Here is an 18841-nt window from a genome sequence, read left to right on the forward strand (position 1 = left end):
CACAATAATCAAACACATGGTAATACAGCCAGCTGCAATATCCATCTTGGTAAGCAAACATCTAGTAGACAAATATAAACCCTGCTTGATGGCTTATATTGAAAAAACTTGTCAGGGCAATCATGTAGAACCCCTTTAATATTCATTGGAAAGGGGATATAGTTTAGTTGTAAAGGACTAACTAAATATCCATCAAAACAGTAATCTGTGTGCACACCAACTGCACAGCAAACATGGGTGAGGAGGATAAAGAGAGGTTCATCTTAAAACACTTGTTAATTAACACTAGTGTCCAAAGGCCCCTATGAGGATTAGATGCTGCTTGTCCTAACTGCATCAATTTTTTTATTATGTAAGAGAGATGGTTCACAATATTGTATTTATTCTGGAAATATTATACCTATGTCCAGAAAATGCCAAAATGCTGACAGGTTTTTAAACCTGCTTTTGCAACATGCTAAGCTTTCCACCTCTGTACTTTTAATTAGGAGAGTTTTAGTAGAAAGCAGCTAAAGGACAAGCAAAGAGAAGTGGAAAGAAAAATTCTGTTTCCTCTAGTCCCCTATATCATTGACCTATTCCTGAAAATACCATCCAGTTACAGGGTCAGTACAGAGCTGTAGAGTTCCTGAGACAAACCAAGTCATACATAAGCACAGTTTTTGGGGAGTGTTTTTCACTGCAAGTGAACAAAACTTGAAATCTAATGAAGCACAGAATCCTACAAAGCACAGAATCTTCTGGGTTGAAAGAGATCTCTTGAGAGCACTTAGTCCAACCCCACTGCCCAGCAGGGTCAGCTACAGCAGGTTGTGCAGGACCATGTCCAGATGGGGTGTGGAATAGCTCAAAGGATGGCTGAAGTCTAATCAAAGGCCTAGTGTAAGTTTGGCTCCCTCTGATTTTCAGGAATGACTGACATATTTTCTTAGGAGACAGCTCGGTTTGGTGCTATTGTTTCAGTTTCTGTCAGTTCAAACTAACAGCTCTGCAGCAGTTTCTTCTGCTTCTTTTCCCAACAGAAGGGCTGACTAATTATTTTTAAGCAGCCCTTTGGGTTTTTATAAAAGCTGAAATCAGCAAAATCTTAACAACTGGAATAGTCTGTACCCTTAAAACATAAGAATATTGTATTCTCTGGCCATAACCTTCTGTCATCCAGTATGGGAACAGTGTCCTAGGCTGACATATAAAAGACAGCTAACTAAAATGCCACAGCATTCTCTTCCTGGTGCCAATTCCTATCTAAAAGCTGAGAGAAAAATACACTCCTGGTGACAGCTTTGAAACAAGTCAATGTGTGACAGTAATCAGTTCTCTTCTGTCAAGTTGGATTCCAGGAAAAATAATAGTTCTTTTTAGGCTATGTGCCAACATTGTCAAGGAATAAGAACAAAGGCACAAAGTAGTACTTGGCTAAATCCCTCAGAAATAAAGACTATGGGCTTTCAGTGAAGAGCGGTGCTGGCTACCTAAGAAAAAGATAATTCTGGTAGATTGCAAAGAAGTCAAGTTGTAATGGCTGGCTCAAAGAAGGGCTCTGAAATAGTGAGAAGAAGCAATAGAAGAGGACATGTCTGTGCAACAGGTTTGTGGAATTTTTGCAGGATGACAGAAACAGAAAATAAAGATTTACTAATGCAAAAAAAAAAAAAAAAGGGAAGAAATCAAATTACATGGGGAGAATCAGAGGGTTTCACATCATCATCAAGGACATGATAAAAATCAAACAAAGTACCAGCATATTGGTAATGTCAGTGCTGTCTGCTGGAGTGAGGGACTGATGCATGGTGGTGTTTATGATAGAAAAATGAGGGTTCAGAGCCTTATCACATCAGAGAACAAAAATCAAACATAAAGGTGAGACTGAGCAACATATAGTCCCACCCCTAATGAGGGAAAAACCTCTCCTATCTTTCTCTGTCTCTTCTCTTTTGTCAAATTACAAGAGAAAAACTGAAATTAGAGAGTAGAAAACCTGTTATGAACTTCTGGAATGACAACATAACTGAGAGAAAATGGTCATTTCCTTTCTCAGTCCCTAACTGAAGGTCTGCCTGACCTTCCCCTTCACAACAGAAGCAAAACATTTTAACAATACTGAAGAAGCTGTTCTGCAAACCCAGGCATATGAATGTGGAAACCACATCTCTAAAGCAAATAAGCCTTGACCAGCTTTAATCAGTAGCCCAAATGCAGCCTAAGAGACACCTAGGTAGTATCACAGAAATCAGGGAAGAAACCTCTGACCATCTAGTCCAAACCCTCTGCTCTGGACCTCTGACCCATCTAGTCCAACCCCCCTGCTAACTGTTGTGTCTCTATTTCCTCAGCTTCTCCATTTTACATTTAAAACCCAATACTTCTCTTTGCTTCAATTCACCTTTAACTTTAGTGACCATGACGTAGCTGTTAGCCTTTCTGACTCTTATGTCACTTCACATGCTGACAGAAGGTGTAATCCATATCCTTAGCACAAAATCTTGAGATATTTAAAAATTAAGATGAAACTTCTTCCTCTTGGTTATGTGGAAGTCACCAATAATAAACCCTTTAGGTTTCAGGTAGCCTTTCTTAACAAGAAAGTGTTGATTCAGTAGTTAAATGATACTGTGCCTCTAGCCAAAGTTGGTTAAGAAATTCCGCACTGTAAATTGGAACAGAGAACAAAACCTGATTTAATATATAAAATAATTCTCTCTACATGCCCCAGGCCCTTCCAAAACTCACTAAACTTCATGATTTCATAATGATGTGCCAACTAAAGGGAATAGTAAGGTGTAGGAAAGGCAAAAGAAGAGGAATGCTGAATCTTTATTGCAGAAAAAAACCCCAAAAGGTTGTCCAAACATGAATTTAATGCCCTTGCCCCCTGCCCTTCCTCTTTGTCTTTGAATTCACTCAACAAATCTCTGAACAGAGCACTGACTATAGAACAGGGCTCACCATACACAGGTCAAGCTTTCAGCAGCATTTGTAGATTTGTGAAAGTTCTTGCCGTGGTTTTACTGCTGGAGTCCTGTTGAGTGTTTGCTATGTAACTAACAGAAGCATAAGACTCATTAACTAACTGCACAGGGCACATCTTGGGCTTTGACCTTGAGAATAAACTTATTGAAAACAAGTCTCAACAGAAGTGGAATCTTGCCAGGAACTACAAGGTGATACCAGTTGTCTCCAGCCCTCCAAATTTCACACCTGAGGCAAAAGGACTCCTGCTGAACCCAGGAAGCTCTGGGTTCAAAATGTTTTGAACTGTGCATCCTTCTCTTGTGATTCAAGTGCTTTTAATCTCTCCTTTCACGACTAGAGACCAATTCTAATCATTTGCACTGCACAGACTCTCTGACATGGTTATGCAAACATGATAGAGCCGAGCCTCAAAGCACTCGGTATTTTCCTGAAAAGAAAAAGTAAACAAACCAGGAAAAGTTTGCTGAAAGTAACCAAATGAAATAGTCTGAATGAGCTCAAAACAAGACGTCAGTTGTAGTTAACTCTAGGCTCCTTCTCTAAAATGCTTGAGTGTCACATCTGAGACAGCCAGAAAGAAATCCCCGTCATTTAAATCACATGGTTTACGGGGCTGGGGCTCCAAGAACATCATGACATTCGTAACGAGGACTCAGCAAGGATCGCCCGTTTCTCTCTGGAGCCAACGAGCACCTCGCTGTCACGTCCCCGTTCCCACACTGCAGCCAGAGCACAACGCCAGCAACTCCTGCAGCCGTCCTGAACTCCTGCAGCCGCCACCTCCATCGCTCCAGCGAACAGCTCCCGACCGGCTGCCGCCTCCCGCATGTCCCGGCCGGGCACCGGCTGCCAGGCAGCGGTTCGCAGGTGCGAGGAGTGCCGGGCACGGCGCTGCCCTGCGGGGGGACGGCGCTCGCCGGGGCTCCCTGCGCCGAGGTGCCCTGTGCGCTCGGCCCCGCCGCAGCCCGCACCCCCGGGGAGCGCAGGGCCCCGCGGGGCTCGGCCGCGAGGGAGGGCCGGGGGAGGCGGCGGGGCGGGCGGGGGAGGAGTGAGGCGGAGGGCAGGGCCGGGAGGCGCCGCAGCGCCGGGGACGCGCCGTCGCTGCCCCGACACGGCCGGAGCGGAGGGTCCCGTTGCCTTCGCCGCCGCCATGGCCGGGCGCCCCCCGCCCGCCGCCCCCAGGTAGGGCCCGCGCCCCTCCCCGCGCGCCGCCGCCTGCGCGCTCCGGGCCGCGCCGCTCGGGGCCGCGCCGCGTGAGGGCGGCCGCGGAGCCGCCGGTGCCTCCGGGTGAGTATCGGCGCCGGGCGCCCGCGGGGCCCCGCACGGTGCCGAGCGCCCCGCCCGGGCTCTCCGCGGCGCGGGAGCCCGCGGGGCGGGCGGGGGTCTCCGGCCTGAGAACGGTCACGGAGGAGCCGCGCTCGGGTTCTGCGGTGCCGGCGGGGCAGCGGCGGAGCGGAGCCGCTGCCGGGCGCGGAGGGGCTCCGGGAATTCGCGTGCGGCTGCGGAAGCGCGGGCGACGCGCCGCACCTGCCGGGAGGTGATCGGTCACCCGCCGCGGCTCTGCCCCTACGCCTAAAGCGGGAATTAGCGGGCTTTTCTTGCTATAGAAAGAAAAAATAGACATTGTCGTCTAAATTCGCTCTGACAGCTGGTTTTCATGCCGTAGCATCTCGAGAGAGTCGGTAAGTTAATTAGTGCTTAATGATACCTTTAGGATGTTGTGCTGAAATCGCTTCGAAGCGTGTCCGCTACCTAGTTAATCAGATTGTTTCACGATGAAAGAAAAACCCTAAAAATCGCTGTAGTTCTGTTATCCTGGCTCCACCAAACGCGCATTTATAGCAGTCATGAAGAACCGATTAGCGCAAAACTTCCTGCAAGACGGAAATGGATGTACGGATGGCAGGAGCCTACCGGAGACGCAAGATGTGGTTAAGCATAATTTTCAACAATCACAAGTAAATTGCATTTTGATAGTATTAGGCAGACAGAAGTATTATAGAAATTGTACCATTTAAAACTATCAGAGATAAAAAGCATATGTTGTCAATTATTACAAATCGTTTTGGTTTGGTTGCTCCCAGTGCAATGTCTAAATGAGTCGTAAAAAAACGACAGAAATAAAGTTTGGAGGACGCACAACCTTAAAAGAAAGATGGTGAAACGATGTGTAACTACCTCAACACAAGAGGAACTACTTGGGGGAGGGAGGCACAATGACACCTGAGTGGGTGATAATTACTTTGAGGAGAAATTGCTTCTATTTACTAGAAGGAAACAAAAAGCTTTAAAGCAACCACTTAGACTGGATTGAATAGTGTTTCATATCAATAAATATTTACTGACCAAAGCTTAATAATGCTTTTGCACTTCCATCTGAATTGCCTGATCTAGAAATAGTGCTTGCCAGTTTTTCCCTTGGCATTTCAGGGTGAAATGAAAATTATTTAGCTTTTTTTTTTTTTTTTTGCTATTAATCATGGCAAATGATTTTTAATGCATTTTTACACTTTATAGAACAAAGAGATTATAGTAATTTTAGTATTTTGTGGGAAGTCACTATCTGAAAGAGAGAGGGATGCAGACTTTAAGGCAAAAGAGACTTTTAGATTAGATGACATGACATCTTGTATTTCACACTCTAAAAAAATTGGGTAGAATGCAATCTTCACCCCAATATAAACAGATATTCCAGCACGACAGTCGTGAAGGTATCAAGAATTGGACAAGCTGCTGCTTTCCTTGCCTATGGTCTTGTTCTCATTGTTACAAATTTACCTCCTCCAGCCTACAGCCATCTTCCAACTCCACAATTGTTGCTAAGCTTTTCATCACTGTGTTTAGAAACTGAGGAAACCAGTCCTATTCTAGTCCAGAGCTCTGTCATCTGGTCATCTCTTCACCTCTGCTATAGGCCTATTAACCCAGATAAGATTGCCTATTTCTGTAGCAAGGCCAAGGCTAATCTTATTCATGTGAGCAAGGTACTTCTTTCATCTTCCTGAAGAGTGATTCTCTTCCTGGAACTTAAGCAGGTCAGACAGACGTTCCCACACCAAGAACTACCGTTCTTTCTTTCATCTCTTTTATCTCCTGAGGCTCACTGTTGACAGCTGCTTGTTCTTTGTTAATCAAGGTAACCCTTTCCTTGCTGAAGCTTTAATTGTAAGCTTTCTGTCTGTGTGTAAGGATCACAGGACTCCAGGAAGGGTGACCAGAACAGCAAGTAGTTTTTTCAGGTCATTCCTGTCTTCATCAGGAAACCCTGAGGAAAAAAAAAAAGTACATCTGGGAAGCCATGGAACAGATAACTTATCATTCATACACCTGCAGCTCATTATGCCCACCATACAATATTTAGGCAACTTGTAATTGAGATGTAGTTACAGCAGCTGTTGAGAAATACAAACTTTGAATGTCAGCATTTAGGAGTTAGCTTTACTGACCTCACCAAAGAAAGTTTTCACTGTCAAACTGTTACAAATTAAGGGTATTTTTTATTTTCCTTACAGAATCACGTTAGGCATTAAGCTGTTTCTGTGGCTGTTTATACCTTATCTTAGTCACCCACACATACCTTCCTAAGTCAAGACCACAGCTCTGCCCACTTGCTGACCATCACTCCCAGAGTTCAACAAAAACTCAGGGTGCACATCAATTCCTTCTCAGTACCTTCCCTTCCTTTGGCTTCCACAGCTGAAGGCAAAACCATAAGCCGTGGGTTGGGATGCCAGCAGTCACTGCAGAGGAGGCAAGTGGCCTTCTAGCTTCTGATAATTTAGCATTTCCAGCAGCAGCTTCTTGTAGTGAACACTTAGCCTGGGGGTCAGATGAGCAGCTGCAGGGAACTGCACAGAACTGGTAGCTGCCACTTTCCCTTCAAGCAGCATTTTTGATGCATGTTGCAGTTGGGGAGCTGGAAATGTGATCTGTAAGGATTTATTGTTTGGGGTTTTTGTTTGTTTGTGATGGCTGGTTTTGGTTTGGTGGGTTTTTTTACGGTGGAGGATAAACACCCCCACATTAAAATCTTAAATATACCAGCTTGCACTTTGCCTCATTAGGTGAGAGACAGGAAGAAAAATGCATGAACTTTTTACATATGAAACAGGAACTTCCTTGTTTCTGGCCCCTGTATTAGTGACTATCTGGGATGCTGCTGCACAGCTGCTTAAGGACATACAACCACCCCCTTCAGTAAAACTGGAGTTTTTCTGCTCAAGCTTATGAAACCAAACCTATAAACATACACAGTTTTTTGTATCTGAAAGAAATATTGGCTGCCAAATAAAAGTCTTCCAACATATCTTTTGGACTGGAACCTGCTTTCAACACACCTTTTGTGTAAGTACTAGAAAGGAATGGAGGAATTAAAGGTGTTCTTCAATTCAGAATTGGAAACAGCAGTGGAGCTTAGAAGCAACTTTAGACTGGATAGTAATTTGGAAAAATTAAAATGCCTGTACACTCAACAGAGATGAGAAGTAGCAGGTTTTGCATTTTAAAAAGTGGAAAGACAAGCCCAAGAATAGACAAGTTCTCTCTATTTCTGATAACTTGCTCTGCATGTAATAAAAAAAAATGTTGCATCACCAACACAAAATGATCTTTGCTACATCTCAGAAATACCTGATGTGGCACATAGTGCACAAGAATGGCTAGGAAAAGCCTTTCTGGTTTTACAGGATTCTGATGGAAACCAAGCACTCTTTACATCTGACGAATGTGCTAGGGCTGACCTCAGATGTAGAGGTAAGTTATTTAAAGCTGAGAAGAGATCCAAAAGCTGTGGCTGTATCAGAGCTTCCTTCCAGGCAGCAGGCATGTGGCACACAGTGCCACTGGAACTTACTCCGTAACACTGTCACAGACAGAGCTGACAGCTGCTCTTATGCTCCAGCAAAGCAGCCTGGATCTTGTATTACAGAGAAGACAGATTTGGTGGCTTTGAACTAAGATGCTTTTAGGAATGAGTGAAATAAAACTTTGATCCTTTAAGGAGACAAGATTGCAGGCAAAGACTCCACAACAGCCATGGGACTAAGCTACAGATAACAATTAATTTGAATAAATCATTAAAGAAAAGAGAATACCAACAAAAATAAAAGAAGCAGAAACGCAACACATAAACAGAAATAAATACTAAACATTTATTCTGAAAAATTACCAGTGATGAGTGAAACAATACAAGTGAAGAGGAGCAATGGGTAGTGGGACTGACCACACAGGCCATGTCTTAGAGGTCTATTCTCCATATTTTTCCACCTCTGTGAGTAAAGGAAAACCGAATGTATTACAAATCTTATTTAAATGAAACAGAGCAAATATATCCCCTGAACAAGTGAGTACTGTCAGAACTCCCGTTATCAGGGAACTACATGCATTAGAGCAGCAGCTGGCGTCACATAGGAAGATGAAATTTATTTTTCTGCACTCATGCAGAACCAGTACTGCAGCCCAACCAGAGGAATCAGTTTAATACTTGCTGGGTGTACTTTTTATTTGCAAATTAGCAGATGAATGAACTAGATATGAGTGTAGCAGGCAGAAAAATTATCTGATATGTTTCAATATTCACTAACTTCTTCCAGTGTTTGTTTCAGTCTCAGTGGTGGGAATCCCTGAAATGACATGCTGTGCCCTCTTTTCATGGGCAATTAAGCAGTTCACTAACCTGGCTAACCTGTGTTGTTAAACATAGACTAAATTCTCAGAGATGCTTTCCTTCAGTGAGGTCAGGGGAGAAAAAAAAACAGCTAAAACTAGAAGGAACCTAAATTGTCAAAGGTCATAGGCATGAGGAATGGGACTGTGGGTGAAGGGAGGAGGGAGACGTGTAGAAGTAGTAAAGAAGTTAACTATAGAATTTCCATGCTTTGTTTCACTAACCCACTTGCACACTACAGTGACCAAACCGTGCTGCTTATGTCCAGGCTTGGCATCTCCATTTCTTCCTTATTTAACCAATTCCATATGGTTTGAATTCTCTAATCCTGCCTACTCTAGCCTCCCAGATGAATTTCTCACTGTTTTCTTGAAAATATCCATAAATCTCCTCTTTCAGCTCTGGCTTTAATTCCATGCATCCCTTCTCCCTTTTGTGACTGCAGTAGTTGCAGTAGTGTCAGTCACTCTGTTCACAGTCTGCCTATGCACAATAACCCTTCTCCTCCTTGATTCAGTCCTCTCCTTCTCCAGACACAATTGAGAAGTACTAACAACTGTCAGTGATAATTTGGAATAATAAGATTCTCTTGCTGTGCTGCTCATTTTGTATATGATTTAGGTTATGACCTCCTCCCAGTAATCATTGTAGGCACACTCACTAATTCATCAGGGTCTTGTCATCTCCTTCCTTAGCCCTATATTAATCACTTTATTCTTTCTTGTTACGTGTGGTTGGTTCAGTTACTACCTGTCACCGTTGAGCAAGAAATGACACAGATTCACCAGAAGGCTGGTTTGCACAACAGCAGCTTTAATACAAAAAACTCTCCTTTTTTATAGACAGCTTCGACACACTCTACTTGATTGGCTAATTAACAAAAACATCTTTCTCACAAACAGTCCTTGAGAAGAACAGATAAACAGAGTAGGAAAACACCACCTGCAGGTTGTTTATACTAACAAGTTATCATCGTTTCTCTACAACTCCCTAAAAAGTCTCACAAGTCCACTGTGAGAAAACAAATCGCTCTCTGACCAGGCTGTCACATCCACAACTACTTGAGAAGGCACGGGGGGAGGGAGGCATAGACTCATGGCAACCTTAATCTGCTCTGTGGCTAATGAACCCCAGCCACTCCTCATGCAGCTATCCTTCCCTAAACTTAACACCTTCTAAAGAACATGTATTAAAGCCATGTATTTTAAGCCATGATTGGCACCTGAACAGCCAGAAGTGGCATATGCAGACAGCAGTGAGGTGTGCTAGAGGTGCTGATGAGCAGGAGCAGGCTGAGAGGGAGGCTGAGAGAGCTCCCTCCTCTAAGGATGCCAGCTTGGGGTGGCAGGGTCCCTGCACTGGTCCCTGCAGGCTCACTGCTCTGTATTACACTCACTGCAGCTGCTCTCGCACACAGTACTGACTTATTTCAGTGGAGAAGCAGCTTCAACATGAAGGACCAGGAATGCAAGCACTAATAGCCATGTAGTTTTGAGCATTAACTAAGAAGTGCAGCAGGCAGCTTTAGTTTTTTCTCAGAAGAACAAACTTCTACATCAAAACAATAGCTTTAATTAATCCAACTCACTGGATAAAATGCAGCAGCAGCTCCTCTTCTCCTGGTGTGTTGTACAGGCTCTTGCCTGTGCTCTCTGGGAAGAAGCAGAAAGGGGAAGCCTGCCTGGCACTCATGGGGATGAGGCACTTTGAAAAACTGCACATCTCTCAGGATCTCAGTGTCAGAAATTTTTGGGGGTTGTTTCCCAATTTTTTAACCACCTCTTTGCTTATCAGTGGATTCAGTAGTGCTTCAGACTGCATGTACAGTACAGCTTTCCTTCCTCCTGCTTCACTGAAAGGGAGAAAAAAAAACATACTGCATATTTCTGGCTGTCTTTTAAACAGAGCTACAAAGTTAGCATGTGCAGATTAATACTGCAATATCTGGAATTTATTTGCTGCCCAGAATTAATTTTAAAACTTCTTTTTTCAGTCTTGTCAACCTTTGGATTGTTGACATTAATCTCTTTGGTTTCCCTCAATAATTTTCTTCACTTCAAGACTTGCCTGCTTATTATTAAATATCTGGCTACTGCAAGTGCCCATGACACACAATAGATAGTCATCAAAGTTATGTTTCCTCTTGGTTGTGGCATCACAATTTCTTTTACATCTAATTATTCTTGACTGCTGTGTAAGAAAGTGTCATTTGTAAGTCTTGATTAAATTTAATTTATCACTGAAAGAAAAGTTCTTTTCTAAAACTGCTAACACAGAACTTGATGCTAGAGTACATATTTAACTGCTAGTGAAACTCAGAACTGGTCAACAAGTCCTGTATAACCCTAGGCAGTGACTTTTAAGACTGAAACTTACCCTTCATGCACTGTCCTGAGCTGGATGCATGCACTTGCAGTAACTATCTTCCAAGTATTATGGGAGCTTTTTTGTTTTCTGGAAAATTTTTGATCTATTACATAAATTGCTGGGAAACTGAAATTCACTGAACGACTACATTGTTGTGGTGTTGTTAAAACTTTCTAAACAGAAAGATGCACAGAATTTCATAGGACTTGTATTTCCTTTTAGCAGTGAAAAGCATGTGTGGTCCTCATGTAGTCTCTGTGAGATTCCATAGTTATCAAAATTTCATATACAGGCATTCTGTCAGCCATGGAGCTGTTCACTACGTGCAGTGGCTCTTCAGAATATTAAAGAATATTAGTTTTCAGAACTGTGTTTAAATCAGGTCCCAATCCGTTTCCCCTAAGATGCATTTATAACCATCTGTGCTATTTCAATTTGAAAAGAGAAGAAATCAAATCAGCAGGGTAATGTTTCAACAACATACTTATAGATTGTTCCTCTTCCATGTTGTCAGGGCAATGTCCTTCTCAGTGAAAAATGTGTATTACCATTGTAGACATCTAATAAAAATGAACAGGTCATTTATTTTTAAAAGGAAAAGATTTGCATGCTGTGGTGTTGAAATGAAAACCCATTATCCTCACTTTAACTCTGGAATAAGGCCTTCCCCTCAACTGGAATAAAACAAAATGCTTCTTGAATATTTAAAAATACAGAAGTAATAGCACAGCTCTTAGGGAGCTTAGTTATATGATTACATTGTATTTGCCAAGACCTTCAATCCTAAACATAATACATGCCATAAATTCAGTGTAATCCAATGGTCACTTTATCCACATTCCCAAAGGTAGCATAGATGACCTGTAGCAGTGTTTGCATGATGTAATTTAGGTGTTAGTATAGCTACCAAACACAGAGTTTTGGTACTTTTACAAATATACCCATACTTCTCAGATTTTGGAAATCTGTGCATTATGGAACAGTGCATAGTACTATAAGAGAGAGGTATCTTTTGGTACTAGCAACAGTAGAAAATATTTCATAGAAGAAAAATTAATTAATAGGTAAGGACGTATTTGTTGAGTGCAACAGATGATTTTCTGATTCAGAAGGCAAGGCTTTTAAGGCATCACGTATAAGAAAATTAATTAACCACTGAAAAATATAGCAACAGACCATAAACAAGTAATATAAATACAAATACTAGTCCAAGTCCAATAAGGAAACAAACAAAGAGGCTGTAGGACTGGATTTATGTTGCATGAATTGCTTTTGCATACACAGAACCAGACTTCTGTGTTACCCGTGTCTTTCTGTAGCTGCAATTGTTACTGTGACCTCCACTAATGAAACAATAGGAAGGAATTTGGTGAAACCTGGATTTAAGTGCACCCTTCTTTTTTTGTTCCTTTGAATTGAAAGAGCTTAGTTTTGATCAGAGTAAAATTTAAACACTCCCAAAGGCATGAAACAAGTGGCAATCTCTGCTCTTAATGACGTTAATAGGAAGAGCTGGTTTATATTTTTTTTTCATTAGTTGTAAGTGTAGGAATACCCATTTGGCAAGTACTCACAGAAACACACTGCAGGCAGTGATAAAGCTGTCTGAGAGCTTAACCTGAGCTCAGTCCATGGTGCAGATGGTCCTGCTGGACCTTGTGCATCCCAGTGGGAACAAGTTAACCATGTCAAGCCCAGGTATCACAACAGTTTCATAATTATTCTGAAGTTCATTACAAAGCAATGGCAGTTTATCTACATCATGCTACCAAGGAATTAATTAAATTAATAACACATTGACCTGATTCACTGTTAGAGTCCTAAAGATAATGTCCCATGTTCATTATAGAGTATGAAAGGCTGTAGATTTTAGAGAGTAGAAATAAGCATTCACATTGCCAAAAAAGTTCAAGTATCTTGGACTCAAATCTCATGCTTTTTTTAAGCTGGTATAAGTGAGGAAAAAGTTGTGAATGTTGCCTTCACCTACCACTCAATCCTGTTAATCATATTACAGTTTATGGAAAAAAAAAAGTTTCACAAATTGAAGCAAGTTAAACCAAATATAATGTTTGCAGTGTCTTGACAGAATGGCACAAAAGCATATTTTATCATATTAAAAGCCAAGTTGATTAGAGGCAGCTTCATTTTGTTCACATCTCTTACAATGTTATCATGCTTTTTTAAAAAAAATCATACTTTTAAGCTAATGAGTTTTGAGATTTTTTTTCTGTCTAGTCACAGACTGTACTCATTGACATATTCACACAGCATCAAAATTGGTAAGATTTTTGTTTCTGTGGGATATTAGTAGCAAATCAGAATTGTTTATTTCAGGCATGTAAAATATGTTAAAATAAGATCTGTTGTGAATAAGCCACGACAAAATGTATTCTTTGGCATTAAAATAAGCAGAATGTACCCTGACATTTTAACTAGATAGTTTATGAATGTAACTGCAGGTGGTCACAGAAACAATACTGGATTAAAGAGAATAGGAAATTTCTGTGAATACTTCATATGAAAACACTTATTTTTAGACTATTGTTTTACTTTTCTAGTATCATTAGTCAAGGTAAAAAACATATTGCTTTCTGAACTCTATTATAATCCTAGACAATGTTTTGGAAAGTTTAGCAGGAATCTAAACCAACTTGGCTTTCTTGCAAATGGAAAGGGCTGGGAAACATAATGATGTTGAAGAAATAGATATGTTCACTAGAAATAATACATTTGCTGGATAGGTACTTTTGAAAGTACTTTAGATATCATTAAGGTAAAATATTTCCCATAATCAAATTGAGTTTAATAGGGACAAATATCACAACTATATAGTGTCATTTTGACCAGTTTTACTTTTAATGCATAGATATGTTGGTGTAGGTACCTGACCAAAGGAACTAATTACAACAGGCTACAAATTGCCTGCATTTTACGGCTGTAGAAATGATGTTACAATTGGGCAGCGTTATTACTGAGAACAGAGGAAGAAGAGCAGACTCTTCTTAGAAGAATATCAACCAAATCTCCTGGCCTTGCTCACAGCACCAAAATCTTGGTTCTCTTGTGGTTGAGTAGATGGGATGAATTCAAGCATTTGGGTTCAGAACACCTGCTTAAATCTATTCGGCCAAACAGGAGATCAAAATATCATTGGTGGCTCCCAAAATACCTGCAAGCCACCATTGTGTTGCGGGTGAGGCTAATCTGCCTGTTTCACTTGAAGCACTCCCTCTTCACAACTGAGAACAGACTGACCTGGTTATTTTTTTGCTGGTGTCACTGTCCATGTGTCTAACACTGGTTCAGCAAGCACATGCCTTACAGATTCCTGATAATAGAAATTCCTGATCACCTCATCATATTTTTCTCCCTCTGCTCTGATTGACTTAGATCACAGAAATGCTTCTCTCCCCCGCCTTCCCCCCAAAAAGGGGGAAAAAGGTAAACAAAGAAGTTGTCATGCTTTACTGATAGTTCTGTGGCTTACTGATGGCTGAGGAGTCTTCAGGTTTAGAATAATTTTTTTTACAATTTCCTGTAGTATTCAGAGACGTTAACTGCTGTGATATGGACAGGTGCATCTTCACTTACACTGAAGTCAATTCTCATGCTTTGTAATAAAGAACACTGTACATCATTATACTATAACCACTTGGCTTGTCATACACATACTTTTTTGTTTCCAAGCCCTTAAGCTGTTCCATAATTCAAATTGTGTCTTTAAAAATATCTGGTTTTCCAGTATCAGTAGTTTGTTTTCAGTAACAATTTTGCCCTTTATGTTTTTAAAAGTAGCTGAAAGTAATGTTGCAACAGTGGGAAATTCTCAAGCTCCTATCTTCAATATCTGTATTTAGGTACAGAGGTACAGACAGGACCTCTTTCTTAATCTCATAATTCCAAAGCCAGATTTATTATTTCTGTGGAGAGGTGGTACAAAGAATTTCAGAAAGTCTGCTGAATTTTAGGAAATACCATTCAGAAGATGAAAGTGATGTTCACCTTCTGATCACGTGCATAATCCTGACTACCTACCACATTTCAATTATGCTTGTACAGTCTATTTGATTTGTAATCAATCTAAAAAGGAAAACACGCAAACAGCTAGCAAGTTTTGATTAGCTACACACATTTTCTATTCAAATAAAATCATGACATATGCATTTACTTATAAGTTATGAACATCTTCATCACATTACTCTTCCCTTCAGAAATATTCAATATCTGTCTTGAAGAAATCACTGAAAAGCTTTTATAAATTAAATTTGAGATCTTTAGAGGATGGCCTTTAAAAAATTGTCAGATAGTGAAATACTTGTTTGCATGTGCTATGCTTTGAGACTTATTTTGTCAGTATTTTACTGTTGCTCTGATGCTCCAAATGAGAATCACACTTGTTGATGACAAAAGCTGGTTGAGAAGCTTGTCTGTGATGTTGGCTATATAATATAAATAGGATGCCAAAAATACTTAATGAATGAGTTAAGGCGAGATTTACATCCTCCACATAAAAACACTGGTGTCTTCCTGTGTCGTGTTGCACTGCTTGTCCTGAGATGCCCAGCTGACAGTTTGTGCACAGCAAAGGGATGAGAGGAGCAGGCAGTGAATACAAGTTGTTTGTTAGATACAAGAAACATATAAAACAGGCTGTGAAAAATTACCCAGTGGTTTATGGCATGACAGCCTAATTTTCAATGTCTGATTTCCTGAAAAGTGCTGAGAATTTCTATTTCTAGTTGAAATCTGCAGGAGCTGCTTGTACATTTATTAGGTATTATGTATTTAAATTGGCCCAAATTTCACCAGTTTTCAGCTGTGTCACAATGTTTTTTCCATTCTTTTTAAAGGAGGATCAGATAACATCATACATTTGAACTATTACACTGTGTTGCACTAACAACATTTCCTATATTAAGAGTAGACATTGCCATCAAAAATGCAGAAATAATATCAATTTCTTAATAAATACATGGTCATGAACATTTTTGCTAGAATGGAAAAACAATTATTTCCTCTTTTGTTCTCCTTTCCACAGCACAAGGCCCAGTAATGTTGTACAGTACACCTACATATGCTAAGTGAATAAGGAATTTTTTGTGGGACATCTTTTTAATACTATTTCAGATTTTATATTGTTTTTTGATGACTTAGTAGGCTAAAATAGTAGCAGTTCTATTGCTTTGCTGTAGAGGAGATTAAACTGCCTTATTCTGATGTTTCTGTGATACCTGTATCTCTCTAAAATCATCTTCCCAATCAGCACTGCTCACTTAAGCTACGTGTATACAGATTAATTGCTCAAAGAATCCTTCCTTTAACAAGATTTCTTATCTTTCCTGCAGTCAAACCCTCAGCAGAGCCTTAGTTTCCCATTGGCTGGCACTCCAGACCTGAGTACAGACTCCTTGCTTTTGGGGCAGAAAAGCAGTCTGAGTTGTCTTTCAGTCCATCTCCATAAGGTAAAGTCCTTTAGCCTTCCCTGCATTTAAGGGTCTGTTCCTTAATTCCAAGTCAGTCATTCTTCAGCAGACCTTGCTGGTCCCTAGCTGGTGATCCAGGTCATCTTTTTGTACCTTCTAAAACACCCTGTACCTCAGGAACTCAGCAGAAGTTCCTGTTACCTGTGAACTGTTGTGGGCATTTCCCACCCAAAGAGATCTCACAGTTCCTCCTGTTCTTTCCTGTAGTTTCCTCTGACTAAGGTCCAAGGCTGTTCTTTCTGGGAGGTTTCCTTAGTAAGTAGCCATTCCACCATCATAACAAAGGTCTGTCTAGAACTGCCTTAGAGCCATGTCAAATCCAGGGATAGGTGGGGAAAAGGCAGGATGCCTATCAGCTGTGTGCAAAAGCAGTTTTATATTGGGTTGACTCTGTCAGTAAATTACTGAAATACAGTTAAGCATCAAAAGCCACCAGCCCAATCATCTGTCGTTCAGCTCCTGAGTGCCAACTCTTTGATTTGATTGTCAGCTCTCTGAACTGAATATATCCTGCCATAGCTATTGAATGTGGAGGAGTTTGTCAGACTTGTACATAAAGCCTTGTTATTTTAGCCTTAGTAATTCAATCAGTAAACTCAGGAAGGAAGGAATATTTCTAAGTAGATCATAAAAAATGTAGTTATTTTTGTTTACATTTGTTCTTCAGTAAATCTTGTCTGTTCTTTTATATTTTAAAAACAGGATTTGAAATAAGGTTGATTGCTGCTGCTTACAGAGACTCATAGATTTATTTACTGGTTTAATTTGGAGCAGAATAAAGGTCATTCAGGGCTCTGTGGGCATTGTGAAGTGTACCCCAGCACGGATTGTGTTTTCTCTGCATCTGTTTTTCATCAGCATGTAGCTAAAGACCTGATCTTTTGGCAGCTGTATCACTGAAAAAATGAAATGTAAATCAAGAGTACCCAGTAGACACTATGAAATGAGAAATCTGAATATAAAGCAGTTAAACTTCTAGTCTTCTTTGTGTGCTGATCTGTAAAACCCAATCCTGTACCTGTTAGAGTGTACAGACAGTGAAGAGAAGTATTCAGTATTTTTGTTTCCAGTGAAGCCAATAGCAGCCATGGGAGATTGAAAAAAGTCTATTACAAGATGTGATCCTGATATTGCCAGTGATTATATTCTGTTCTTGAGTTCCAAGTCCATAACAAAATCAGAAAGACATTTGTTTGAGGTATTTATAGAGCATCTGTTTGACTCACCATCTGTGCTCTGATTGAAGTATACACATTGTCCAGACTGAATAAAAACCATTTATATGGATTAGGATTGTAACTTTGACACTGTTATATCTAAAGATTTTGCTCCTAGTGACTTTGCTGACCTGTTTACTTGCAAAGGTAAATTTTAAAACTGTAAAATTTGAAAGGTAGCATGAGGAAAGAGTATGACTAGTCTGTCCACTTCAAAAGGCTTTGAAGTTAAGAGATGCTGTTTGAACACTGCATGCCTTTCAAAAGTACTTCTTGCTTAGGGTCTGGATTAAGCTGGCTGCCTTCCTCAGTTGCTTAGTAGCTTTCAGGTTTATTTGAGAGGGTAGAAGTAAGAAGACGCTAAGGTATTTTGCTCTGCTTTCACTTCTCTCATATTTCTCTTACAAAATGAGAGTCATCCCTTTTTTGTTGTTCATGATGTTCACTACAAATATTAGCAGAACAACAGAATTGTAGCTCACTATAGCTTGGCATTAATTGCACTGAGAAACCTCCCTGTGATCATTCAGTTTGCTTCCTTCAAGATTATTTTTTTCATTGATCAGTACATTTTATATGTTCAAAATGCCAAGATTAGGAGTCATAATGAAAAGAGGAAAAGCAGCAGGCTGTAATATATATATCAAAAAAAAATATATATGTAATGGTCACTTACTGTTTATTGAGATTGCTTCTTAGGAATGATTATTGAACAGCAAGTTTTGGGAAGCTGATTATGCTTGTTCAAAATGGTAGGAAATTGAAGTTTCTGATATTTTTTCACAAGATTAATTTTCTTTAGTGATAACCTGGGGAATTCTTTAAATTATCTCATCTTAGTTGATGTAGCACCATCTGCCACATCTGCAAAGGAGATAATTATTTTTAGGAGCAGCTGTGGGTTTTTTGATTAAGTCTTGAGTCATCGAGGTCAGTATTTTTGAATTATTTAACATAGGAAAGATAAAGCCATTAGTTTGCATTTTGGACAGTAATACACGATGTGTTATTATTACAGTTAGTAATATAAACCTCATAGCCATTTACTACAGTCCTCTAATTTCCAGGCAATTTGTTTGTATTCTTTGTGAGTGCATACAGCTTGTAGGAAAAAAAGTTATTACAATTCATGA

At 40.3% G+C, this 18841-nt stretch overlaps 2 protein-coding genes across 3 annotated transcripts in view; both read left to right on the forward strand.

The window, feature by feature from the left end:
- The first annotated feature begins 3364 nt into the window (after positions 1–3364).
- Positions 3365–4159, forward strand: LOC128792994 (translation initiation factor IF-2-like). Its single transcript, XM_053951926.1, is given in 4 exon segments — positions 3365–3392; positions 3600–3673; positions 3676–3753; positions 3755–4159. Coding segments are annotated over 4 exon segments (585 nt in total).
- Positions 4160–4427: 268 nt separating this feature from the next.
- SPHKAP (SPHK1 interactor, AKAP domain containing) overlaps positions 4428–18841 on the forward strand; it is a 65188-nt gene continuing 50774 nt past the window's right edge. Inside the window, exon 1 of one of the 2 annotated variants that reach the window (XM_053952200.1) lies at positions 4428–4655. The gene's annotated coding sequence lies outside the window, so the exon portion shown is untranslated. Of the gene's footprint in view, positions 4656–16424; positions 16471–18841 lie in introns of those variants that run through there. The other variant, XM_053952201.1, reaches the window with a different exon arrangement.

This window comes from Vidua chalybeata, chromosome 10 (genome assembly GCF_026979565.1).
Source record: "Vidua chalybeata isolate OUT-0048 chromosome 10, bVidCha1 merged haplotype, whole genome shotgun sequence".
Lineage (NCBI taxonomy): Eukaryota > Metazoa > Chordata > Aves > Passeriformes > Viduidae > Vidua > Vidua chalybeata.